The sequence below is a fragment of the Rissa tridactyla genome, chromosome 1 (assembly GCF_028500815.1).
Source record: "Rissa tridactyla isolate bRisTri1 chromosome 1, bRisTri1.patW.cur.20221130, whole genome shotgun sequence".
Classification (NCBI taxonomy): Eukaryota; Metazoa; Chordata; class Aves; order Charadriiformes; family Laridae; genus Rissa; species Rissa tridactyla.
Window position 1 is genome coordinate 22,694,142 of NC_071466.1, and position 26,770 is coordinate 22,720,911.

At 40.9% G+C, this 26,770-nt stretch overlaps 1 protein-coding gene across 1 annotated transcript in view; it reads right to left on the reverse strand.

Moving 5' to 3' along the window:
• The window catches only part of MICU2 (mitochondrial calcium uptake 2), a 151,548-nt gene that overhangs the window by 38,269 nt on the left and 86,509 nt on the right, over window positions 1-26,770 (reverse strand). Inside the window, exons 3-4 of the mRNA XM_054180987.1 lie at window positions 3,019-3,050; window positions 2,829-2,904 (exon numbers count right to left, since the gene is read on the reverse strand). Coding sequence (XP_054036962.1) covers window positions 2,829-2,904; window positions 3,019-3,050 — 108 coding nt within the window. The remainder of the gene's footprint in view (window positions 1-2,828; window positions 2,905-3,018; window positions 3,051-26,770) is intronic.

Consider the following 26,770-nt stretch of genomic DNA (forward strand, 5'->3'; position numbering starts at 1 on the left):
AAGAGCTTTGCAAGAAATGGCAAGGGCGAGACACAGACTGTTTTCATCATCATAAGCTGATTGAAAAGTCGCTATAGTGAAATAGGTAAAAAGGTAAATATAATAAAAATATGTACAAAAGTTTCTGGATTGTTCTTTAAAACCCGTCTCAGTGCCTCAAAGCAAATCCACAGCCTGTCTGACACTTTCTGGCAGACTGATTATACTAAAATAATTTGAGATAAGATTTATTTTTAAATAAAAAATTCTTCTTTTAATTTCATTGTCCTTTTATTACCTGCAGTGAATGGCCAATTTACCTTATCCATAAAGTAAATTAAGTATTTGGTAATTTTCTTTTTATTCTACAGTAATCATTACAAAGTTACTCAAATGAAAAGAAATTAAAAAAAAAAAACCCACAGAAAATTATATTCATGTCCAAGCAAAACTAAAAAGATAAAAGCTTCACATACTCTTGAATGACTCAGCATACTTGCAGCCACGTATTTGCAGTTAGCATTGGCAAAATACTGTCATTTTCTAACACTAAATGAACCTTCCCCATCCCTCCCTGGAAATCTCAGCCCTCAAACAAATGCTGACAAGTACAATATTCTTGTTCCTGAATAAATCATAAGTATACCCACAAAATATGACATGAATTTTAAAACTGCCCACTAGAAGGCACAATTCCCTAGCGTTATGTTTTACCAATTGGGCAGATGACAGTTTTCCCTCTACTCGATATTTAAGGAACAATCTGAACACAGTTAAACTAATCTCAGCTAAACAGTGGAACAGGTGTAGATTCAGTTTTCTGGTACTTGTGAAAGTGATATTTAAGACATAAATATTTACATTTAAAAAATGTAATAATAATGCATCTCAAACCAAAAGCATCAAACTCATTAAAGAGGCATCATGACCCAAAACTGTAAAAGCTCCATGTGTTGTGGAGACATATGGACGACTGCACTGAATGTTCCTGCATCACCTCAAACTCCTACCTGACCTTTGAATGACAGAGTGTACGGACCCACAGCCCTAAGCAAGGGGAGATCAATGCCTTGTGCAGAATGCAAAAGATGTCAGGCTGAGCGTACCAACGAGCCCACTTTCTGCCCAGCAGTCAGCTGGTAGAGGTGCAATAAAAGGAGGCTGCGCTGATTTGCTGTTTTCACTTTCTCTTGGTGGACAGGCCGAGAGAGTTGGGTTTGTTCAGCCTGGAGAAGAGAAGACTCCAGGGAGACCTTACAGCAGCCTTCCAGGACCAAAAGGGGGCCTACAGGAAAGATGGGGAGGGACTCTTTATCAGGGAGTGTAGCAACAGGACAAGAGGTAACAGTTTTACTAACTGAAAGAGGGTAGATTTAGATTAGATATTAGGAAGAAATTCTTTACTGTGAGGGTGGTGAGGCACTGGAACAGGTTGCCCAGAGAAGTTGTGGATGCCCCATCCCTGGAAGTGTTCAAGGCCAGGCTGGATGGGGCTTTGAGCAGCCTGGTCTGGTGGGAGGTGTCCCTACCCAGGGCAGGGGGTTGGAACTAGACCATCTTAAGGGTCCCTTCCAACCTGAACCGTTCTATGATTCTATGATTCACAGTTTTCCCAGGCAGAGTGCTTTGGGGATTTGCAGTGTCAGCCACTAGAAAAACAAAGGCTCTAAAAAAGCAGGGATGGAGAAAGAATATCCAAGAATTAAAGACTGGGAATCCTTTAAATGGAATCCTGGGAAAGCACATGATGATCAGTAATTTGAAAAGGCAGGGAATGACTATCCAATACAAAATCCAGCCTTCCCTTGGATAGGAAAAAATTGTTCAACTTGTTCAGAGATATTTCAGGGGCTGCTGGGGTATGCCGGGGCTTGCAGGAGCAAGGCACCAGCTGAAGACCCCTCCACGTCTGCACAAGGACGCAAGAAACGAACTGCAGGCAGAATTGGCCATGAGGCCAAAGGGCTGCAGGCTGAGATCGAGGGCTGCTCTCTTGGCACAGGCTGCCAGACATGCCCCTGGATCTGCGGTGCATGGGAAGAGTGTGGCTCACGCTTGCCATGGAACTGCAGCAGTGCAAAGGCAGCTTTATTTTCCAGAAACGTCCACGGGGTAAGGGATTCAGCCTGAAAAAGAAAGTTTGTGAATAGACTCTGTCGGCCTTTCTCATTAGTTTGGGGATGTCAGTCTTTGTTACTGGTGAAATGGTTAATTACTCATCTGTTTGGTTTCCTTGATCCTCCTGTTTGTTTTCTCCCTTCAATTAATTTATGCTAATGAGGTGTTTATTTGGTGTTCTTTAATTCCCTGTTGTTATACAAACAATATCCCAGCTCTCAGTTTCCTCTTTACGTAGCCTGATAGAAGGTGGAAATGCTGGGTGAAAAGAAACAAAGCACATCGGTGCTGTGAAGGGCCACCGAGCTCCTGAAGAGGGAGAAATAAGTTCAACTGCTCTTGGGAGTCGGGGATGCCACTTTACATAAGTAGATACAAATTTTATTTTTCTTCTTAGTTTCCATGCATTTAAGCTATACAGTGAAACAGCAGCTTATTAACAAGAAGTCTTAAAAACCAGTTCTGTGCTGAAGTCATCCCTTTAGCCCCCTTCTCTTGTCCAAGTAAGCTTTCTGATTTCTTTCACGTCTCCTCCTGCACCTCAGAAGGCTTTCAATTCCCAGCCCTGCCTCTTTTCTCTCTCTTGCATAACTGAGAGATTTGCCAAGGAGGCAGCTACTGGCTAGATGGGGATGGAGTCAAATCCGTGAAACCTTCTTTAAAAATACATTAAATTCCTAGCATATAATGTAAAGCAAGATGTATTTTTCAGAATCAAAAGCGCTCGTTACCTTTATCACCAAGGTCTCTAAAAAACGTTGGTCCTGGTTTAGCTTTGGCAACACACAGCAGTGCAGCATCTACCTCCTTTGAAGACACAAACAAGAAAATATAAAGCCAGTTTTGAAAGAGACATCTATTCAGTTGAGTAACAGAAAGAATGCAAATTCTTTTGAAGAAGGAAAGGAACATTTTGCTTACCTTTTTTGTCAGTTTCTTGGCTGAGGCTTTACCTATAATAAAAAAAAATCATCATCGTTCAATAACAAACTGACTTTAAACTTTGATCAGGTTCTGTGGCATTTCTTCAGATTTTTATGGGAACATGCTAAGTAATATGAAACAGAATATTTTGCAACAGGCAGTTTGTTTCTAATTCCCACAAGGATCAAGAAAAGACAACATTTAAAAATAATATAAGCAGTCTGTTCAAATGGTCTTGCAACTTAGATGAAACCACAGCCCACTTTGGTTATCTATGGCTGACTTACTCGTGTGATTTTGCATTCTGTGAGCTACAAACGTAGTACAGATTCCAAAACAAGATTACACAGTAAGAAACAACTGTAGTATTTACAAAGGGATTTGCATGCACACATAATACTCCTTCAAGTGCAGTTTGAGTATGCAAAAGCTAAGAAATACTAAAAAAGAATGAAAACGTTGATGTTTCTATTAAGCAGAAGTAAATAGAACAACTCTGCCTCCTGAAACACCATCAGATGAAACACCCTAAGCCTTTATGAGTAGGTTCAAGTCTATACGCTCGAATAGGAGAGCCACAGGCAGCAGCGGATGTTGTATTCCTGTATAAATCACCCATTTGAGGAGCTGTGATGTAGTAGCAGTGGAACGTTTCAGCTGGTTAGGCACGGCCCACGGAAATCCTGCCGTCATGGACTGGCAGGAGCTGTGCTCCATCCCTTCTCGGCCTATCTGCCCTATCACACCGGTCTGTCTCCTCAGCACTTCTCCTCACACGGTTTGTAAAACCGTGTGTCCTTCACTCTTACCACTCTCAGCTCATGGCTCCCTTCCTTCATCACCAGTTCCTCCGGATTCCAGCCAGCCATTCCCTCCTATTAATTCACACTGTGTAAGCACAAGCCGAGCTGCCTGCATTGGCTGTGAAGATGGTGGCCTTGCGTGCAGCAGCCTGCTTTGCTCCATGCTCCAAGACTCCAAGGTTTATTTACTCTGCTGCTTCTCGGGCATCTTGCATCTGGAGGGTCACCAGTGCATCCCTGCTCTTTGGAAACGGACAGGATGGAGACAGCCTGGTGGGCAGCTGTCAACAAACTTCTACCAAGCATTTTCACAGGCCCATGATTTAGCCAGACAGAGATGTGTTCTTAGTAAAACAGCGAATTTCCATAATGCTGGCAAAAGACATGGCCAGCTGCAGGGGGTCTCCACTGGCAGCTTTTGGCTTCAGACGAGGGAAGCTGCTGGAACATCTCAGCCAGCAATAGTTCATTTTTCAGCCCAGGCAAAGCAGTGCCCTGGCCTCTGCTCCCTCAACTGGCAGTAACGCTTTTGCTGATAAATTCCTCTCCCGCACCCTTCCCCCCAAATCAGCCTAAGGCAGACACCTGGCACATTACATTGCAACCCAAATGTTTAAGTTTGACAAAAGTTGTAAGCAACTAAAATTAGGGTTTTAATACTGGCGTGTTGAGTGACCCCAGCGACAGGTGTTGCCAGCACCACCTGTTACTGTGGATGAATACATTTTTGTGCAGTGCCTGTACATATATTTACACACACACACACACACATATACAAAGCTTCACCGATAGATACCTTCTAGCTCAGAGGAAATATGAAATCCTCTATTTTGCTTCATTTGAGATAAAAGAAGTCAGGCTAATAACAGTCTGGGAGAGCAAGTAAAAATCACTCAGCAAGGCTGAGTCCTGAGCAGCGCCATGTAACACCGCAGTTCAACGCTGTTCACTTCTGCAGAGCATTTTAATGAATGGCTATTTAGCAAATTAAGTGATTCAGATCTCAGCTTTGAAATGTCACCTCCTCCGTACAGTGCATTTCAACATGGAATTAAACTAAATCTTTCGGCTCTGGGAGACCCACATGGCGAGATGCCTTACAAGAGGGAATGAGTCAGGCTGTAGGTCTGCGAAAAGCAGTATCTGAAAGAAAAAAGGGAAAACCACCCTGCAGTGATTTTCACTGCAAATGCTCTCCATAGTTGTCTGTTTTGAAGCCAGTCATGCACTTTTATTTCGTTACCAGCGGCCCCACTCATTCCTTTCTTCTGGTGGCCCCAAGCACATCACATCTGGGACAGCAACTGCCACGGCACTGGGCAGCAGTCTTTTGCCAGCATCCAGGAGGATGACGAAGGGAGACAAGCTGAACTCTGTCAGCTGGAACAGCAAAGCCATAAATAATTGATGCAAGGTAAGGAGAAAGCACTGGGAGCTACAGCTCAGACACTACTTGGCCAAGTTTGTGTTAAGTCTTTGTTTCTCTTCACATTGTTCTCTTCTTTGGTTAAGTCTGTGTTTCTCTTCACATTGTATTCAGCACAGTAACTCTGAAACACTTCAGCTACCCAGTTTTAGGGAACATATCCTCAACAAGAATTACCCTACCGTGATAAAAATTAAGAAAGGGAGGAAAGTCTGTTGTGAACATGCGGACACTCTTTTCACCAGCCCGCAGTCACAACTGCAACTACCTAGAGCTCATACAAACGTTTGCGGCAGCCATCAACATCTGCCCGTTTGCATTCAGTGATGGCCACCCTCCAGAGGACACTGAAGATGGTGACATGCCGACTGACCTGTTTCAGAGATGAAAAGACAGTAACAACAACGATACAGAGGTGCTCATGCTACCCTTGACTGGGGAATCTCGGCCCGGGCGAAAGGACTAGCAGAGGAGAGGAAGCCTTTGCTGCATGGCAGAGGAGGAGGAGGACAGTCACATCACCCCAGGATGTGGCGACGGGCAGAACAAGGTGGGTGAGAGTCGGTCCTTACCACGACTAACTGCACAAGGGGACGCTGCTACAACAGAAGAGGAAAAAAAAGCAGGAGGGAAAGGGACAGAGTGAGAGATAAATAAAGGCATTTCCTCTTTTCTAAGTAGTAAATACAGCAGAGTCATACACGTGTAGCCTTTTAATGGTGGTCTTCTCAAATGGGCTTCAAAACAAAAAAAATTTAATAACCTAGTCAAATGAAAATGGCATACAGATGTCAGCAAACGTGTACTGATAGGCCAGGAATTTTTTTGGAAAAAAAAAAAAAACAACCAACAAACAACACTTGGAACAATAGTGTTATCTTTCATATTGCCATTTGTGTAAAGTATTAGAACACAATCTTATAATAATGTAATAATATAAACCGTAGAATGTGTTTCCTCCAATAATTATTTGAATATTTTCTAAGAATTAAATCCAGTTATATTCTGTTGGTACGGTCACCACATAAAATCATCTGTGAAGACTCAAATTTCAGTTTTCACTTGGAAACATTAGCTACTTCTATTGGAGCACTCACAACATTCCTTGAATACTAATTTAGCTCTTGGTGCTTCTTCTCTCCATTTATTCACTTCGTAACAATGTGATCCCTTTAAACACCTACAGGCAAAGCTCTGTTAACATTGCATGCTACCATACAAAATGTGCAGCCCTCTGAAGAACCGGGTCTTTTAAGGCCTTGTCTACAACAATTAGGAAAAGAAGGCTAACTCCTCTTTGCAGAAAATGCACTGCAAAGGTATGAACAGTTTTCTTAGCCAGTTCGGACACTGAAGAAAACGCCAACCTCTTCCTTTCTATCAATTAAATCTTGGTGCTGTCATTCCTGACACACGATTACAAATATATCAGGATCTAAGTCTCTCTCAGAGGAATACAGGCAATGGTACTATTTCATCTACTAAGTAAAACATCTGCATGATGCACTTTTCTATAGTTTTATTCTTTTACCATGATAGATTCTCACTAATAGGGAAGTTAATGACATATTAGAAAACTTGTTTGTAGTAGTAACAGTCTTACTTTGGTATCAGAAAAAGAAACTTGGAAATTTTATTGTTTAGAACTTGAACGAATGAGAAGAAAAACAACTTTTTCTTTTTTTTAATTTTCCTACAGGCTTGCCAAAACTGTGATGGAATTCTGGCTTAAAGGACAGCGAATATTTTCAAGGGTCTCTACATATTTTGCAGATGCTATCATCTTTTCACCATCTATAGCGGATCCATGAAACAACAATGAGGTACAGACACACCTTTCATGGACAAAAAGCCGTTTTAGCTTTTTAAGTTGAATGAATACCGAGTCTACTTAGAAGCACACAAATTCTGTGATGTTAGCCAAGAAAGTTAGCTGACAACTGTAATTAAGAAAACACTGCCTAGAGCAGCTACGTCAGCCTTAATTTGCCCTCAGCAAACCTGGGTATTTTGTCACATATATTTCTTACAATAGAAGTGTTTCCATCATCTACCAGTTTTTTTACACTAAGACATAGAATGGACCTGACATCAATGTTAGGATTAACATTAGGAAAGTGCTGAATTAAACAAGTACCCACTTGCACTCCGTAATACCCATTTACACCTGTACAGCCAAGGAACGGCTTAGATCTGACAAAAGACGTTTAGAGGCAAAGAATGAAAAAAATCACTAAGATCAACCATTATAACAACAATAATCAGATGCCAAAGCAAAAGTAGAGAAGTTACTACTACCTGCAAGAAAGCACAATTTTACGTGTCTGCAAGATTCCTCTATTTTTGTAAAATGGAAATGAAAATTAATATTTGAAACAACCGTTCTCCACAACCTTAACTTCAAATGAGAACAGTATAAAATGACTGTTTTTCCCTAGGAGGACAACAAACTCCTGTCCCCTTTATCAGCAAAGTCACTGAGACGGTTCGACCATCTTTTTAGCTCCATTTCAGATAGACACAGTGATAAAAGTAAAAAATACATAAATTTGTCCTCGCAGTTTTTTAATTTTAGATGGCAACCATGCTATCTTTGCTGAAGCTTGGCAAGTTCAAAGTCATACTGGGGTAGTAGGAAACCATTTGTTTGTTCCTGAAAAAACATAATGGAATAGCATTAAGTATGTTACAGTTCAACCAAGCTCCAATTCTGCAAAACGATGAGTGAAACAAACCTTTTAAGCTGGATGGGATTTCAGCACAGTTGTAATTGGTGGACAGGATCAGGGCATTTAAGAACCCAAACCCCCTGTGCGCAGCTCATGCCGTGGCCTTTACAGCAGAGCCCACCCTGCAGCCTTGCCTGCCGTGGGAACAGGGATTTGTATTCTTCCCTTTTAGCCGGCTGACACCTTTCACACAAGCTGAACTCTGAGAATCCTGCCCCTGCGCCCTGGTGAGCTGGGTTAGATAAGAATCATGTATGTTGATTTCCTTAGGGACACCCCTTTAAAATTTTAGTTTAAATTACCCTAAAATAGAAGATCGTTGAAGTTCAATAGCTTGGATTTCATTCCCAGCTCTCTCTCAGATATTTTTTATGATTCTGGACAAGTACCTTATCTGAACAAGGTGTTCTTTGTTTACCCACCTTATTTATGTTCTCAGCTCTTTAAAGCTCTTCTATGCATTTATAAAGTACTTACTGCTAATTAAACCAATGATGTAAAGGGCAAAAATTCAAGCCAGTAATTAGTTCTTTAAGGCCTCCTTTTGAAATATTGGTGACATTGGTGATACTGGAGATAAATCAAGGATAGCAAAATAATTTAAGGCTTTTTGAAAGCATGACAAACCAAGTGGTCAGATTCCTATGAGAGCTCCTGGCAAACCGATATCTGAATAATAAATGAGCGTGCCATTTAAATGAATTAAGAATCCACTTCAGCTAGAAAGCTTTTATTGAACTAGTGCATTGCTCCATTGAAAGATAATTGATAAAAGTCATTTCAATCACACGAATTAGTGAATTGAACCACCTGAATTAAAATCAAAGTATTCCCAGTGGAAAACGCAATTTGCAATAATTGAAGCTTCTGATAGGCTTTACAAAACAAGCTTTGCATCTGTCCTTCTTTATTTAGAGCAATCGTTCCTCTGAGGAAACGAGAAATATACAGTCCTGGGCCGAGGCCAGGGCTGGCAAATCTCCATTTCAGAAGAGGAGTTGCATCAGAGCCAGTCAATACCGGAAGGTTTCTCTGTGAGAAAGGCAGCCCGGGGTAAAAAGGGTGGGATGCTGATGCAGGGAGAAAACATCAAAGGATGACACAGTCTTTTCGGAAACTGAAACAGACTGAAAAATTAAGATAAGCCAATTTTCAAGACCTGCTAAGGAGACCATGGCACCGAGTCACCAGTGGTGCCAGGAGTTCCAAAATAACCAAAGGCATCAGGGTAAAAGCAGATTTTGTGGTGCTCGCTACAGAGGACGCGAGCAGCTCAGTCCTCACTGGGAGTGTAGCAGGAGTCTGGGGGGATGTCAGGGAGAGCAGAGGAACAGCTTTTCCTTCGGTATTATCCAGAGAAAGTGACTTGTTCCCAGATCTGCTCTCTTTCTAATAACATATCCAAACTGCAGACAGAAAAAGCTGAGAATAGGTTCAAACTTCCAAGCTTACCACAAGCCTTGCACTGCAACGATATATCGCACACAGGAAGTTACTTCTTCCAAAACACCGGAAAAATCTAACTGGGGTGTAACGACAACCCTTGGCCACAAAAGAGGCATGAGGTGCAAGTTAAGACTTCACATGTAACACGTAAGCAGTGAGAAGCCAAGCAGAGAGTGCGATGGCAGGAGAGCATCTCCCCAGCAGGAGAGGCTGCCAGCCCTCTGCGCTGGTTCTCAGCTCAGGACTGCAGGCAGCATCCAGAGGAAAAATGTGTCATGTGAAACGCAAGTCCTCAGACTCCCAAATAAGTACCTCCTGCTTCGTTCCTCCGGCTTCATTTAGAGGTCTAAAAATTAGATGCCTAAATCTGAGTTAGTGATCTCTGTGGTGCTTTGCTGTAACTATGATGGTGTCAGGACATACGTAGAAAAGGGTTTATAATTAACTTTGAAATCTGCTGCTCCTATTTCAGATCTGAAGAAGAGCTCATATGCCCAAAAGCTTGTCTAATTTTTCCAACTTACAGCAGCTGGTCTAATAAAAGACATTATTTCGGTCTACAAACCTCATCCTGACTAATGACCCCAGGCTCCCTTTACAGTCAAGGGAGAGAAAAAGACACAGCAAAAGAACAATTTATTCCAGGCTAAGATAGGTGTCTAGTACAGGCTTTGGACTCACCTGTTTGCTTCCATTAACTTTAAAGAAATGCTACAATCACGCGTTCTGACCTGACATTCAGCTTTTATATATTTAAATTGAGTAGATGCATCCTTCTGCACGCAACCAGGTAACTCACACGATGACTGCTTTTTGTATTTGTTATATCTGTAATCCGTTTTTTTCAACGTCTCATCTATCAGCCCAATGTTAGCAAAGCTAAGGGCATGTATTCTGTTTTATTAAGAACTTAATTAGATACAAGGGCAAAGTGTACTACAGTTCAAGAGGCAGAGTGGCTGCATAATTGGAGCAATAAAGTATTAGAAAGGACAATTAAGATTACCTGGAAGGAGTTGTATCCATAATACATGTTTCTGAGACCTGAAGGGTAGAGAACATTATGCAGTTCAGACTTTTGGGATGGACGGCACCTCCTGAATCTGCACAAAACCATGGACCTACCACAAGGAGTAAGCAGGCAGAGTCTCAACTGAAGAGAACTACTAGTACTAGGCTTGAGATAGCAGTCAGTCTCCTCTAGCAAAGAGAACAGCATAAGCTAGACTAAGACTTCAAGAAGATTCAATTAATGAACTTTGATCCTAACCTGAAATAAAGAAGAGACGGTTTCTGTAGCATTGCTATGCTTTATATTGTTATCTCCTGTTGCTAACAAAGACTAGTTTTTTAAATACTATAGTGCCGGAGCACATGCTAGTTTAAGGTACTGACAACAGATGAAGATAAACTATTATGATAGCCTCGTAGCCTCTTACGTTTAATTTTGTTTCTCTCCTAGACAGTGTTACAAGTCATGATCCCTGGCCTAAGGGCTCTGTAATCTACTTTATGGCTAAAGAAGATAAGTATAACAAAAATTAGAAGAACATATAAAGTAGGATAAGAACAACAACAATGAAATGACACAGTTAAAAATCTAACTGCATGCACAACCTGAGCAAATTGCACCTTAATTGTAAGCAGAGATTAATTTGGATTTGGAGTGAAAACATGTACACGTTAATCATCCCACAATCAAAATGAAGGAAGAAAAGGTCAACACCTAAACAGCACCAGAAATTGATTCTCACCTCACTGCGTAAGTCATGATTTAAGCTTAAGTGCTCAATATAAAGCCACCATCACCACCGTGGCAACTACCCCTATCATATCTCATTCAGTCACTTCCTTCACAGTTTGTATTCTTCCGTGTATCTGAAGATCTTCCCTACCATGACAAACGGCTACTTTTCACATGCATCTTACAAAGTGCAAAAAAATATAATACTGTTAAAGACTAAGTGCAAAAATATTAAAGACCGTTAATTATTACAAATTGGATTCACTTGCTGGCAAATATAACTGAAGTGCCAGGTGAAGAACTCATCCTTCACACGGGAATTTATCACTAACATAAAGCTACCTTACTAACCCTGGAACAAGGAAAAAGAGGGCGTGTGTCAGAGAGGACTATCTTTTTCACCTTCCTGCTTTGATGCAATTTATCCCGAGTAGGAACTGCAAATTATATCAAACTGTGTCAAACTATATGAAGTAACTGTATGGTTTATTTATTGCACTTTGATATATAACGAACACTCCAGCATGTAGGAATTACAGATAACGAGGCCATAAACAACCACGTGGGTCACCTACTTTGTCCTATTGCTCCCAACAGACTTCTGCTCATGTATTATCTCATCAGTTTATGTGCACACAAATACGTGTTCGCACATTTGAAAATAGTATTGATACTAAACTGTAGTTTGGGGTTCAAAAGACAATAGTGACATTAATTCAACTGCTTTTTTAATGAAATAGTTTGCTTTTTCTTACACTTACTCAGCCAAGTACAAACTTCAGTTACAGTTGATATTGCTTATTCCTAGGGAAGCATAAAAAAAAAATTATAGTAACTTGATATAATTTAAAAACTAAAACTAGAAACATTTTGTGAAAAAATTGAAGTTATTCATGATATCAGCATGAAAAATGCAGTGCTGTTACCATAATTCTGTTCAGACGTAGGCCATTTACAGCACTTGTGTCCAAGCAGTAAATAGCTGACATATTAGTGCATCAGGCCAATTTAAATTACTGCAGTGGGTAAGTAACCGGGAGCACTGACATTTCACATAAATTGAATGGGTTCTCAAGAGTCCCGTAAATATAAAAAGCTATTTAGATCCAGTTTATATAATAGTTCACTTCTTTTCCTGTTTCACCCTATCACATATCAAAATTATTTACACTATCATTAATGCTTTCTTTTTTGTTAAAACAGTATTTTTCTTTTGAAGATTAATTTACTTCCACTACAGCAACATGCAGTAAAAGTCCTTAGAAATATTGCAAAAAATGTTCCAAGAGGTGACAGTTGATTGGAAAAGTACAATGGAATTTTGCTAGAAGTACCAGGTTGGGAAACCCGTTCATCATATCCCAGCAACCCCTAGTTAGACCTTTGGAAGAAAAAAATAATAAAAAAAAAAGAGATATGGGTCCTTCTGCACTGCTATTGTGAAATCTGGAAATCTCATCATCAGGATGCCCGATTTCTATTGCTGCACTATTCTAATGGTGGTGGTAATCGTTGCAACTGTTTCATTCTCCTAGTGCCTTGTCCTTCCATCAAATGTCTAGAATTTAACTCTTTAGGGCTGCCCTACATCCTACACAGACTAAATACATCCTTTCCAACATCTTATTGTTCTTTCCTTCCCAGTAGTAACAATTCTAGGGAATATGGCACAAATAGCACCTTTTTGGTGATTGTGAAAGATGGTCTCAGGAGCTTCAGAGAAGCTTGTGGGAAGACCCATGAAGTGGTTACAGGAAATTGCCTCATTCACAGAATAGCTCAAGTTGGAAGGCAGCTCTGCAGATCATTGTGGTAATTAGAATGTCCTTATCTTCTCACAGTGACAGCTGGAAAAAGCTCAAAGCAGGGTCAGTCACGACAGGCTGCCCAAGACCACGTCCAGTTGGGTTTTGAATATGCTTGCAGACATTTGTTTCTAGAAGGGCTATGAGTACAAGACATCTCTAATTTAATACAGTCACCTGACCAACTTTGCAATAGGAAAATATCACTTTAGGTGCTTTTGTAACCTATACTAACACCAAATACAAGCAATAGTTGGTAGGTTTCATATAGAGCTTTAGGATTTCCCCCCTTGCTTATATCAAAGGCAACGACATTCTTATGCAGTTGAAGACTGTATCCTGGCTTCAACTCCCACCGACGACCTATGAAGGAGGAGACAGCATTTTTCCCTTATTTGTCAAGACATGAGAGCACTAAGTACTGGATTTGACAGTGAATTTGCGCATTTTATTGAAAGGAAACATTTCTATGTTGGCCATTTCATGAATGAGAGCTCTGTGCTTAAGCTCAAGGCCTGGGACATTTTGTCTTACTGTCCAGAGCACAGTAAACACCAAAGAAATTCAGAACCTTATTATGCTTATCTTCCAGAACACGAGACCCATTCATGAACATGCAATTTACAGTGACTAGATGTCTGAGGGCATTGCTATTGAGTTTACAGAACAGTTAATTTGTAAATTATAACCAATATAAATTCTGTTTAGGAATGAAAGGATTAAGTGAACACCCACTAGATGGTGTTCAGTTACTGCATGGGGTGACCTGGGCTACTTACAGCTCTAGCTCCTTTTCACCTCTGCTTTGCAGCAGACTTTTCTTGATGAAACAAGGTATAAGAGGACAAAAAGGGATGAAATCACCCTCTTTACTAGAATTTGGAAATGCTTTAGTAAATTAATTACCACCTGTGTTGAATGTGGGTAAGTGGAACTTCTGAAAAATATGACAAACAAAAAGAAATGTTTCTAAACAAAAGAAAATACACAAGATCATTTTGGATCCACTCACTAATATTCTATGGTTTTACTCAAGATATACCATACTTGAGTGCATGGAAGATAACTTCCTGACACAACTGGTCGCGGAGCCTACCAGGGTAAGTGCCTTGCTAGACCTAGTGTTTACAAACAGAGAAGGACTAGTGGGAGGTGTGGTGGTCGGAGGTCGTCTTGGGTTTAGCGATCATGAAATGGGCAAGTTTTCAATTCATAGCGATGTAAGGAGGGGGGTTAGCAAAACCTCCACCTTGGACTTCCGGAGGGCGGACTTTGGCTTGTTCAGGACACTGGTTGAGAGAGTCCCTTGGGAGACAGTCCTGAAGGGCAAAGGGGTCCAGGAAGGCTGGATGCTCTTCAAGAAGGAAATCTTAAAGGCCCAGGAGCAGGCTGTCCCCAAGTGTCGCAAGTCTAAAGGGCGGGGAAAATGGCCAGTCTGGATGGACAAGGAACTTCTGATGGGACTTAGGAATAAAAGGAGGGTTTACCACCTTTGGAAGAAGGGACAGGCAACTCAGAAAGAATACAGATATCTCGTTAGGTTATACAGAGAGAAAACTAGGAAGGCAAAAGCCCAGCTAGAGCTCAACTTGGCCACTAACATTAAGGACAACAAAAAAAGCTTTTATAAATACATCAACAAAAAGAAAGCCAGGGAGAATCTCCATCCCTTACTGGATGCTGGGGGGAAAGTTGCAACCAAGGACGAGGAGAAGGCTGAGACACTTAATGCCTTCTTTGCCTCCATCTTCAATAGTCAGACCAGCTATCCCCAGGGTGCTCAGCCTCCTGAGCTGGAAGATAAGGACGGAGAGCAGAACAACCCACCCATAATCCAGGAGGAAGTAGTCAAGGATCTGCTTCTGCACCTAGACGCACGTAAGTCTATAGGGCTGGATGTGATCCACCCAAGAGTACTCAGGGAGCTGGTGGGAGAGCTCACCAAGCCTCTCTCCATCATTTATCAACAGTCTTGGTCAACAGGGGAGGTACCAGATGACTGGAGGGTGGCTAATGTGACTCCCATCTACAAGAAGGGTCGGAAGGAGGATCTGGGGAACTACAGGCCTGTCAGCCTGACCTTGGTACCAGGAAAGATCACAGAGAGGATCATCTTGAGCGAGCTCTCACGGCAAGCGCGGGGCAGCCAAGGGATCAGGGCCAGCCAGCATGGGTTTAGGAAGGGGAGGTCCTGCGTAATCAACCTGATCTCTTTCTATGACCATGTGACCCACCTTCCGGATGCGGGGAAGGCTGTGGACGTTGTCTATCTGGACTTTGGTAAGGCCTTTGACACCGTCCCCCACAGCATTCTCCTGGAGAAGCTGGCGAATCATGGCATAGACAAGTGTACTCTCCGCTGGGTTAAAAACTGGCTGGATGGCTGTGCCCAGAGAGTTGTGGTGAATGGGGTGAAATCCTCTTGGCGGCCGGTCACCAGTGGTGTCCCTCAGGGCTCAGTTTTGGGGTTAGTTTTGTTTAATATCTTTATCGATGATCTGGATGAGGGGATTGAGTGCACCCTCAGTAAGTCTGCAGATGACACCAAACTAGGTGGGGGAGTTGATCTGCTTGAGGGTAGGAAGGCTCTACAGAGGGACCTGGACAGGCTGGATCGATGGGCCAAGGTTTAATAAGGCCAAGTGCCGGGTCCTGCATTTCAGTCACAACAACCCCAAGCAACGCGACAGGCTTGGGGAAGAGTGGCTGGGAAGCTGCCCGGCAGAAAAGGACCTGGGGGTGCTGGTGGATGGCCAGCTTAACATGAGCCAGCAGTGTGCCCAGGTGGCCAAGGTGGCCAGCAGCATTCTGGCTTGTATCAGGAATAGCGTGGCCAGCAGGCACAGGGAAGTGATCGTGCCTCTGTACTCGGCACTGGTGAGGCCTCACCTCGAGTACTGTGTCCAGTTCTGGGCCCCCCTGTACAAGAGGGACATTGAAGTGCTGGAGCGTGTCCAGAGGAGAGCTACCAGGCTGGTGAGGGGTCTGGAGACCAGGTCATATGAGGAGAGGCTGAGGGAGCTGGGCATGTTTAGCTTGGAGAAGAGGAGGCTGAGGGGAGACCTCATTGCCCTCTACAACTACCTGAAAGGAGGTTGGAGAGAGGTGGGTGTTGGCCTCTTCTCCCAAGTGAATAATGACAGGACCAGAGGAAATGGTCTGAAGTTGTGGCAGGGGAGGTTTAGGTTAGATATTAGGAAGAGTTACTTTACTGAAAGAGTGGTCAGGCACTGGAACAGCCTGCCCAGGGAGGTGGTTGAGTCACCATCCCTAGAGGTGTTTAAGAGATGTCTAGATGTGGCACTTCAGGGCATGCTCTAGTGGCAGAGATTGTAGGTTGTTTGGTTGGACTCGATGATCTTTAAGGTCCTTTCCAACCATGAAGATTCTGTGACTCTGTGATTTGTATTTTTGCAATTGGTGATATTATCATTCTGCTCTTCATCCTCCCAAACTGCCCTGACACCATCCATTGAAAGACAAGGGTGAATAAACACTCAAAGAAACATCTATTTTGCTATTAGTTTTATTAAAAGGATGAATTGAATTACCAGATGTCTACTCCAATAGAGCCTAATGCATCACTTCCTTTTTCAGCAGAATTGTAATAATTGCAACTAACTCCCATTAGTGATTAGTGAACCTGCATAAGGAGAAAAAAAAGAATAAAAGTGCTATTTTAGGGGAAGAAACTTTTGGCACAGGTGCAGTACTGTAGCACTTAACTTCAGATATTTTAGATTCCTGGAGATTACAAGGATAACTAGTGATAAAGGGAATTGCTATTCGGAGCTGAATTAAGCCGATCCTGTCATGTCAGAATTTCCAGAAGGAACCTTTTCCCTTTATAAGGCTCTGAAGTGCAACCTTACATGAAAATTTTAGGAAGGACATTTTAATGCAGATGACCCCAGTGATGACATTACTTTTTCCAGTTGCCACCGTGAGAAGACAAAGACATTCTAATGACCATGTTTGGGAATTTTCCTACAGAAGACTCTGTCTGATGCTTTGGGTATTTTACTGATCCCATGCAGTCCTACTTCATTATTTCCATAACTCTCCAGGTTCAGGCATTATTGCAATCTCTAGCTTTTCTTTCTTTCTTCCTTCTTATGCTTAATCAGAATTCCCTTCAGCGGCTGACTTGCTTTCCTTCAGTTGATGGTCCACGTCATTCTCGCTTTTACCTTTAAATTAGCCAGGAGTTTCTACTTCTAAGATTAGCTCATTCTGTTATTAGCACATACAGAAGCTCTGAGCAAACCAGTAACAGCCCCTGCTGAGTCTGACTTGTTTATACATCATTAACATCTGTCACATAGCAATTAACAGATGTTTGGGAAGTTTTCCTACAGCAGGGGCTCCAAGGGTATGGAAGTGATAACAGAATGCTCCTCTATTTTAAGCTAAGAAAGGTTTATCCTATTTTCTCCACACAAAAAGACTAGTGAGCAATCCAGTTTTGGCTAGTTTCTGAGAGTACCAGAATGAAGAAAATGACATAAACCTATTTGAAACGTTGTCTTTATTCAGAAGGTGGTAATGGAAAGAGGAGCAGGATCATGAAAAGTCCGAGAACTCCCCTAAAAGATCAGAGAGAACTAAAGTAATGAGAAATCATAGAAAAGCTTAAAAACAGGTGCTAATCATGCTTTATTGAAGTGGCCAAAACAGTTTGGTTAATTTACAAGTTAGAAAAAAATGAATGCTGCCAGTAGTACGTTTAATGATAAATTACTGACATGATGTCCATTGGCCTTCCCTACTAGTAGAAAACAAAGTCTTGTGCACTACCTAGAACACCTCCTCCCCTCTAAGAGGTGAACTTTGGAGACTGAATAAGAGAAGCAAAGATAAGCCATATCTTGACCCTGTGACTTCAAATGTCTCACATTCCAAAAGAAAAAGTTTGGCAGAAAGAAAAAAAAATCTAGACAAAGAAGATCAATAGTCTCTTTCAAAAAAACAAAGTTATTCTCTTATAGAATTGCCGTACTTCCTGATGAAAAAAACTTTCTCCCCTGAATTCAAATCATCTGAGGAAGCTAACCTCCAAAAGACATTTGCCTTTACCCTGGCTTTAATTTTATATTCAGATTTTCTAAAGAATTCTGATCTTATTAGGCACCAGAGGAAACACTGTATTAGGCCTGTTAAAACAGAAATAGAACAGAAGTATTTGTTCAGTAAAGATAACAGACAAGACAAATCTAAAAGCACACTTTACATCAAAATTCCCATGAATTCAAAAAAATTCATGAAAAAAGAACCTTTTTTCCTGTTTCTGTGCAAAGGTGTACATTACCTGAGGGCATCAAGCCATTAACCTCCTAAAAGGATGTTCTTTAACAGAGATCTCTTTTTCTGTCTTAATCATGATTCTATGATTACACCAAAGCTTTCTTCACCTAAGAACATAGAAAGTAATTTGCTCTACTGCACTACCCTCAGCCTAGCAGACTCATGGAGCTACAAATGAGGACCAAAGCACCAATGGTGCTAGAAACTGTTCTGAATGTAGCAACTGTGACCAAAGCACAGTCTGAATGAGTTTAAATGTCTTCATAGAACCATCGACTGGTTTGGGTTGGAAAGGACCTTAAAGATCATCTAGTTCCAAACCCCCTGCCATGGGCAGGGACAACTCCCACTAGACCAGGCTGCTCAAAGCCCCATCCAGCCTGGCCTTGAACACCTCCAGGGATGGGGCATCCACAGCTTCTCTGGGAAACCTGTTCCCATGTCTCACCACCCTCAAAGTAAAGAATTTCTTCCTACTATCTAATCTAAATCTCCCCTCTTTCAGTCTAAAATCATTATCCCTCGTCCTATCACTACACTCCCTGATCAAGGGTCCCTCCCTATCTCTCCTGTAGGACCCCTTTAGGTACTGAAAGGCTCCTATAAGGTCTCCAGAGTCTTCTCTTCCCCAGGCTGAACAACCCCAACTCTCTCAGCCTGTCTTCATAGCAAGGTGCTCCAGCCGTCTGATCATCTTCGTGGCCCTCCTCTGGACTCGCTTCAACAGGTCCATGTCCTTCTTATGTTGGGGGCCCCAGAGGTGGATGCAGTACTCCAGGTGGGATCTCATGAAAGTGGAGCAGAGGGGCAGAATCACCTCCCTCGACCTGCTGTCCACATTTTGCTAGTGAGCATTGCTTGCTACGATTTTTCTCTTTGACTGAAGCTGTAGTTTGATAATTCAGATGTTTTCAGCAACAGCATTAATTTAAAAAGTTCCTGACTTCAATCCTTGTTCCATCCCTTAGGCCATAGTGATTGCTAGCAGATTGTGCTGTGAGCCAGGGAATGAAGCTGGCTTTACAAAAAGAAATCAAATTCAGAAAAGCATGGAATAAAGCTACCTACATGAAGCTGCAGCATGGATGGCCTCACCCAGCCAGAGGAGATAAAAATAAGCTGGGTTTGCTTAACCTAACAAGGCCAGTGCTGAGTGGTAATATAATTATCTATAATGCATCACGGGGTTAAGATTCAAAAGGAAAAAAAACAAACTTAGGTAATGGGAAATGTTGGCATAAGAGCAAGTGGGTTTAAACAGATAGTGCTTAATTTTAGGTTGGATATCAGAAGAGTTTTCAAGCAACAGAGGAGATGCTGTGTCACCATTTTCCAATATAAGCAGTGGTTACAAATGATTTTAAATTGAGCATGAAAAATTTATAAAAGGTCTCTATTTTAAGTTTGTAAACTGCTAAAATAGGAGCTGACTTTTAGAATATATGTGATAAATTTTGACATACTTAGCCATGAAATGCTAGAACCAAGTGCTAAGCCATTATGTATCACCCTGACAGAGGATACAAATCCTTAAAAACACATTGCAAGATATTATATGTTAACTTAGGCGAGCTGTGGTAAAAACTGAAAGTGTTCTTACAGTGGTGCAACTAAGGAGGTATCCTTTTTCCTCCTTATAGCAGTACTGGACATAAAGAATAGGGACTGTCCTCCTGAAATGAGCATTTATTTTAGCTGCAGAGGAAAGAGATTGAATTGAACTTTTAATCAAATTTTAAGTAGGCTTTTTACAATTCTCGAAGTGGGTGCAAATGAAAAGCAAAACAATAGATGGCTTTTTTTTAGCATAAGAGTAAAGTTATTTTATGTTGCCCACTGTACTTCTAAATTGACCATACTGGTTTAAAAGCCCCTCTTACTTTTTCAACAGAGACTGCTTTTACCACTATAAACATTACAAAACGCGTCGCTCTTTTCTGCTAAGTAGTTATTCTCTTTTGCCAATTTGAACAAAGCCAGAAAAACAGATGAAATTTTTGAACATTAGGTTTTATACTTTCTCCCAAGAAAGTGACAGCAAAACAGAAGTGAGCTCTCACATTCTCTATCACCAAAAAATCCATGGAGAAGAAATAATTGCTATGTCAGGGTGTGGGTGACTGTTCGGCAGTTGCTGGACACAGTAAATAAATACAGTCCCAATGGAAAAGCAGATGTCCATCCACATGAGACAAAATGACTAATTTTAGCATTCTCTATCCTAAGAATTTGCTCTGTAGGGTTCACAAGTGTTTGGATCCAGCCCACAGTTAAGAACAAACACACCTCACTCTTCTGCAGGAAAAACAAAAGCAAACCCAAAAAACATTTGGAGAGGAACAAAAAAAGACAAAAGTTGTCTGTTTTCTGGAACTGGCAGTTTCTCCGGTGGGAAACGTGACTGATTTAATGCTTGCCAATACCAATACAGCAGCAAGACTCCACTGTCCCAGTAGTTCCAGCAGTATCAGAGGTATTGGTGCAAAGGACATGAATTAAAGGTTTGGAAAGGCAGCTAGCACTTGGGAAAACAAGCTGTATCATACCGAAGACTTCAAATGTCAGTTCTTCTGAAGGACAACTGAAAGAGTCAGGATAAAAGTCAAATGGCAGCTGGCTTGGCCGTGTTTTATATTCAAATTCCATATAAGAAGCCCATTTTAAAATTTTTATTAGCCAGGTAGGATCACAGCTCTCAGTGAACAAAGTCCCAGGATACTGGCACATTTTCTCTATACTGATAAACTAACTAGAAAAAAACAAAAATGGCCAATTAGGATGCATTTGGACCTAGTAATGATGCTGAACTACCTCTCATCTGGTAAGAACCAAGACAGGATTTGTTAGAAAACGTGGCATCTTTCATTAGCTATGGCTGAAAAATCCTTACGCTTTCAGGTGAACAAGCCTTTTCCAGAGGAAAAGGAAAGATATTTAACTAAAGATGTAGCCAGCAGAATGACCAGGTGGTTGCCAGCATTACAGATGGTGGCGTGAGGACCAGAGCTCTCTGACGGACTGAACAATGTTGGAAGATTAATTTGATTACTAAGAGCTGGCTCTCGGCTGTATTCTCCTCTGCAGTAATGAAGCTGGTAAGCACAAGGCAGGGCACCGCCATGTAAGCAGGTGGCTCTAACAAGAGAAACCTGTGTGTTTTACACATGGAAAAAAATTCTTGGAGCTCAGTATTTGCTTTTGTTTCACAGTAGTTGAGAAAGGGTACTGAGTGCAATCTCTGCTATAACTTCCTGCAGGTGTGGGGCTGGGGAATGAAAAAGGGAGCATTCCCCGGGTAGTTTCTCCCTTAGGAAATTGATGCTGGTGTTTTCCAAACAGAGAGCAGTGGAACTTCTCAAAGGTCTCCCCGGAGACCCCAGCCGTTTGGCAAGTAAGGACAACTCCTCTCATCTACCAAACAGGCTGCACACCTTGCCTGCTATTATCGCCTAGAAGGAAAGTGATTGATACTCAATGGTTCCACCTTAGGTATTTAAAAAAAACTCACAATGTAACATTTCTTATGAGAACATGCAGGTGAAAAAGAAAATCAGTTTATATCGAGAATATGCAAAAAAAGATAAATCCTATGGCTAATATAACAAAGAATTCAGTGTTGGCCTAAGGAAAAGCACAGAATCATCAGCACCGAAAGAGTTACAAACAACTGCAAATGTGAGGCTAGATTTTGGCAGGAGCCTGACCTGCTCTCCTGGCACCTGCTATTGTCCACTGAGGGTCCGCCAGATCCCCATCAGTTCTAAATATCTGAATGCAACCCAAGGAATTTTAAAAACAGATTGTACTTTTTAGGTACAAACCAATACCTGTCTGTGTTAAGGACATATGTTGCAAGAAATTAAAATACATTTAAGAGTGATAAAAATTCACTGAGTCTGATTTTCACGCTACATCTGTTAAGACTTAATTGTCAGTTAAGCAGGATGTTTCAGAACTGATTAAGTTCCACTGAATTTATTAAAAAAATAATACTGAAGCAATCTGACAAAAAGCATTCAGAACCCGTGGCAGAAAAAATCCCAGAGATATTTTCTGTGGTATGCCGACAGTATGTTCTAAATGTAGTTGAAATAGTGTGTGGTGTTCTACAAAAATAAAAAAACACTTTACAAATAGGAAAAATATTCAGAGACTGATTGTACAAGTTCTTGAAATTTGCTCATATGTATAAAAAAAAAGTGACTTCTTTGTTAAGTATTTAAATATCATGTTAGCATGTCACAAAACTGGAATACTTGAATAAAGCAGAAAGTGTTGCGAGACTTCTGAAATTCTAAGGCAGCTGATGTTTATACAACAAGCAGACTCCTGTTATTAATAACCAGATCTTTCCATTACTTGTACTACAAGTATTCTGTATGCGCACAATACATTTTCATTCGTTTCAAGGAATCTGTTTTCCATTCAGACGCCATTAAATAACCAATAACTTTCACACTTTAAATAACTAAATCCTTCAAGATGTGTGTTGAGACCACTTGCCTCTTGCTTGCAACTCTGATGAAGCCTGACCAGTTTTATTATTGGTACTATTTTTGTGTTGAGTTTTAAAAAATTGCTTTCGTTCATTGAGAAGTTGCAATGTATCTTCTCATTAGCAATTGTTCTTCAGAAAGCTAAATAGTCAGTAATGTATTTTCAAAACATAACATCTTGCCAAAGCTTTTACTTAATCAGTACGTACTACAGTCAGTCGAGATAAGAACTCTGATCTGCATCATTCTGCAGCTAGTCAGCAATGGCACAAAGGGAAAAATAAGAATTAATCTCAGCAAAGCCACGAGTTTATTGTAACCTCACTGCCGTCTCATGAAGACATAACCACAAAAGTACAAACGTAATTAATGCAGTGTCAGTATAATTTTAAGGATCAAAAATATATTTCCCTATTTGACCTTACAGGGAATGTACCCCAGGTACCTTCAGCACTGTCTCGTAACATGGTTCAAGGCATGGAAATGGAATAGGAGCAAAAAAAGGGCACCTTCTCCCTACGCTGAAACCTGCTGCTTCCTTCGTGATTTTGCTCCACGGTTCCCTCTCCTCCGAACTCCAGTGCTCAGTCCTTCCTCCTGCTCCCCACTGGACCGTGCGCTCTGCCTCGCGGCTGCAGCTGCAGGGGCTACAGCGCTGGAAGCCACCTCTCGCCTAACACCTCTGCTCTGATCCCCGCACCCCTTCCATCTATTTTTCGGACTCTAAACCTAACAAATTTTTTTGCAAAACGAGAACAAAAAAATAAGTCAGTGCAGTGGACAGTGGTTAATATACCAAAAAACCAGCGTGGCACACAGACCAGATTTGATTGCTGCAGGGTGGAAGACCCCCATTTCCCCTCAAGAATCCCATTTCCAATTCTGTTACATAGTACCTTGTGATACTGTCAGTATGAAAATGCATTAGTCTTTATTTTGATTTCACAACAAAGCTTATGTCCAAACAAAAATACACATTATAAAGATTACAGGATTTTCTGAAGTATTCTACTGTTTCTAGATAAAGAACTATTTCAAATTAATTTTTAGATAAACCAGTCCCATGAAGATCATCGGTGTTGCATCAGACAGACTATTTAACTAAGGTATCAGTGTTAATATGCTATTGCTGAGGGGGAAAGAAGGAACAAAAAATATCTAATTTAGCTTATCTATTTACCAACAATTGTCTGAGGTACAACATTTTATCCAAAACTACCTAATATTTTATCCAGAACATCAATTTCAATGTTGTATTTAGACAGTTAGGGCAAAGTAAACACCCAAATGTATACAATATGTTACTTTAAAGACCTTCTTAGGGTTGTGGTAGGATCTCCTAATGCTGTTTGGGCGATGAAGGATAGCTGAAGATGAAAAATTCACAGTATGGGCTGTTACAGAAGCAGACATTTTCAGCAATCTGCTTATCTTTGCTTATGTGAGCAGATCCCTCAACAGGAACTTTACTTTCCTTCACTTATAACCCCACTTTAAGAAATGAGTAAACAAGATGACTAAGAAGTTTTGGCTAGAAATGTCTGATTTTCTTTCATATTTCTAAAACTCAGAAGAGATTGATATAATGACCTTAAACCATCATGCTGCTGCTTCGCCTTTGCTTCACTTTACCTTCCATCTAGCACTGGGCAAGGGGTCATCTCTGTCCTGCATATCCCAGCTCGCAGAATTCTCTACTGGGTTTGGAGGGTTTGAGCGACAACAACATATCAGTGCTAAAAAAGGCAAAAACTCAAGATACAGAAACAAAAAGACTGACTCAGCTCGTTCCAAAGTGCCCATCTACTGGCTGCTCCCTCTTGGCTCTCCAAACCCCACCGACTGCACCAGCGCTGGTCTCTGCTAAGGACAATGGAGAACTCATTCTTCCATCCATTGCAGCCTTGCACTGTATCCTTTCCTCAGATTCATTCACATTCATGACCGTGTTGATGCTGGGGCAACACGAAGTCACACACCTTACCAAACCTGCAAATATACCATAACCTTGTACCAACCATGTTTTCACAGAAAATTTAATGAAGTCACACAATTTCTCCCAGCAAACTTAAAATGCGCTAATACTCACTGACGTGTAGGACTCTACCGTGGAAATACTGCCTCAGGCACCCTGGTGCTATAGAACACAAGAAAATCTGTTTTACCACAGATAGAGGAGTGGTTCGGGACATGAAAAGGCTACAAAACCTTAAATCTGGATTGAGCGTATGTGGAAGGATCAAGATGTTTATTTTCCAGGTATCAACTGTTATCAGACAAGCTAACCTGAACGTTTGTCTTCTACTTGAAAGAGGAAGGTATTTCTGGAATAGAATAACCTTCTCCAGAAAAATAAACATAAACACAGTCCAGATTTAATGTAATGCAAAATCTTAATTTTCTGAAGGATTCTTGTATTTGTAGTCCTTTTCAAAATTTAATACAGATTTTCTTATATATTCTACAACAACAGCACACCAGTCATGAATTTCCATGGAGAAGCTCCAACACAATATTGTCTGTATAATCTGGAATATGAGCCTAAGTATGCACAACTGTTTAAAACAAAAGTTTTACATGAAGCTGGAAGGGTCTTTAAAAAATACTCCTGCATTGCAATGAAAATTCAGTGTAAGTCAGCCAGCTGAGCTTTGTCCTTCTTATACCTGTTATCTTAAAAATGCTAGAATTTCTGATGCAACACAGCAAGTTCGTGTTATTCTTACTAGATATTACTAGGCATTGAGAAGTTTTTACATCACGATAAGAAGAGTAATAGAAAACACTTTTTCACTAGACTATCATTGCATCAGGTATGATAGTTTAGATGAACATCCCACAGATTACCCAGAAGAACTTGCCTGGTTTTGCAGTGACTTGCCACACATCCCTGTGGTAGCATTGTTTCAACACGAGATTACATGGCATATAGCCACGAAACCAAAAATCCCAATGGTGCATTTGGTATGCACTACGTTAACTGGTACAAAACATGTTAACTGGTACAAAACGCTGACACAAATGCTGTGCCACAGCCACACTACCACATCTCATTTACTGTTTGTTACTGTTTATAAAGGCTGCTTCCTTCCATAAAATAACTAACAGTAATAGAATTAGGCAAATATTTACAAAGGTAATCCAGTGTGAAACACTGCATCTAAAAGCAAGCAAATTTTCTTTGGACGGCACCTTTCTTCCTTTATAGAGCTCTTTGCTTTGTCAATATACAGAACAAAATAAAGTCTGTCAGGAAACTCTGCATTTGTTATCAGCTCATTCTCCTTAGATGCCAGGACTGTAAATATTTTTCTTCATTATCACCCTGTCAGTAAATAACTTTGCAGGTGTGATTTAATCAACAGGTATGCCAAGATTTCACAATTTTTGGCCTACCTTAAAGAAAATGAGTAATAGAGAAACCCATGCACCAGGAAACAAATGAGCAGAACTAGTGAACCAAGGTCTATGAAGCAGGGTTCAAGATCACTTGGGCTGGATGACAGTTGATATATTTGCACTACAGTTCATCTGTTTTCTTATCTGGGAAATGTGTTCTATAATAAATTATAATTTATTGCATGTTTTGCAACCTTGTCAAAGGGCACACCTAAGATTTTTGCTTTGGTAATAAATTCCACCCAACTGTGTACAGGAATTCACTTGACAATCTGGACATAGCTAAAATATTTCGGTATTTTCTAACGTCAGCGCTTTTGATCTACTACCAACAACTCATTTGGTTTACACACCACCACATTTACTTTCTTCTAAATTTAATTATGCTTAAAAAATAACAGGAGATTTCAAAGTAATTCTCCAATGACAATCACCAGTGAGCGAAAACCCCCAAGGCTGCTGGACAAGGACCCCTATTCTCAACCCATAACTGCTTCTCATCCCCTCTTTTCACTTGCCTTTTTCTCCTTTGGGAGTGTTTATCTCTGAATAGGAACAAAGCAACCGAATATTGTGATCAACCTCAGCAATATTTCT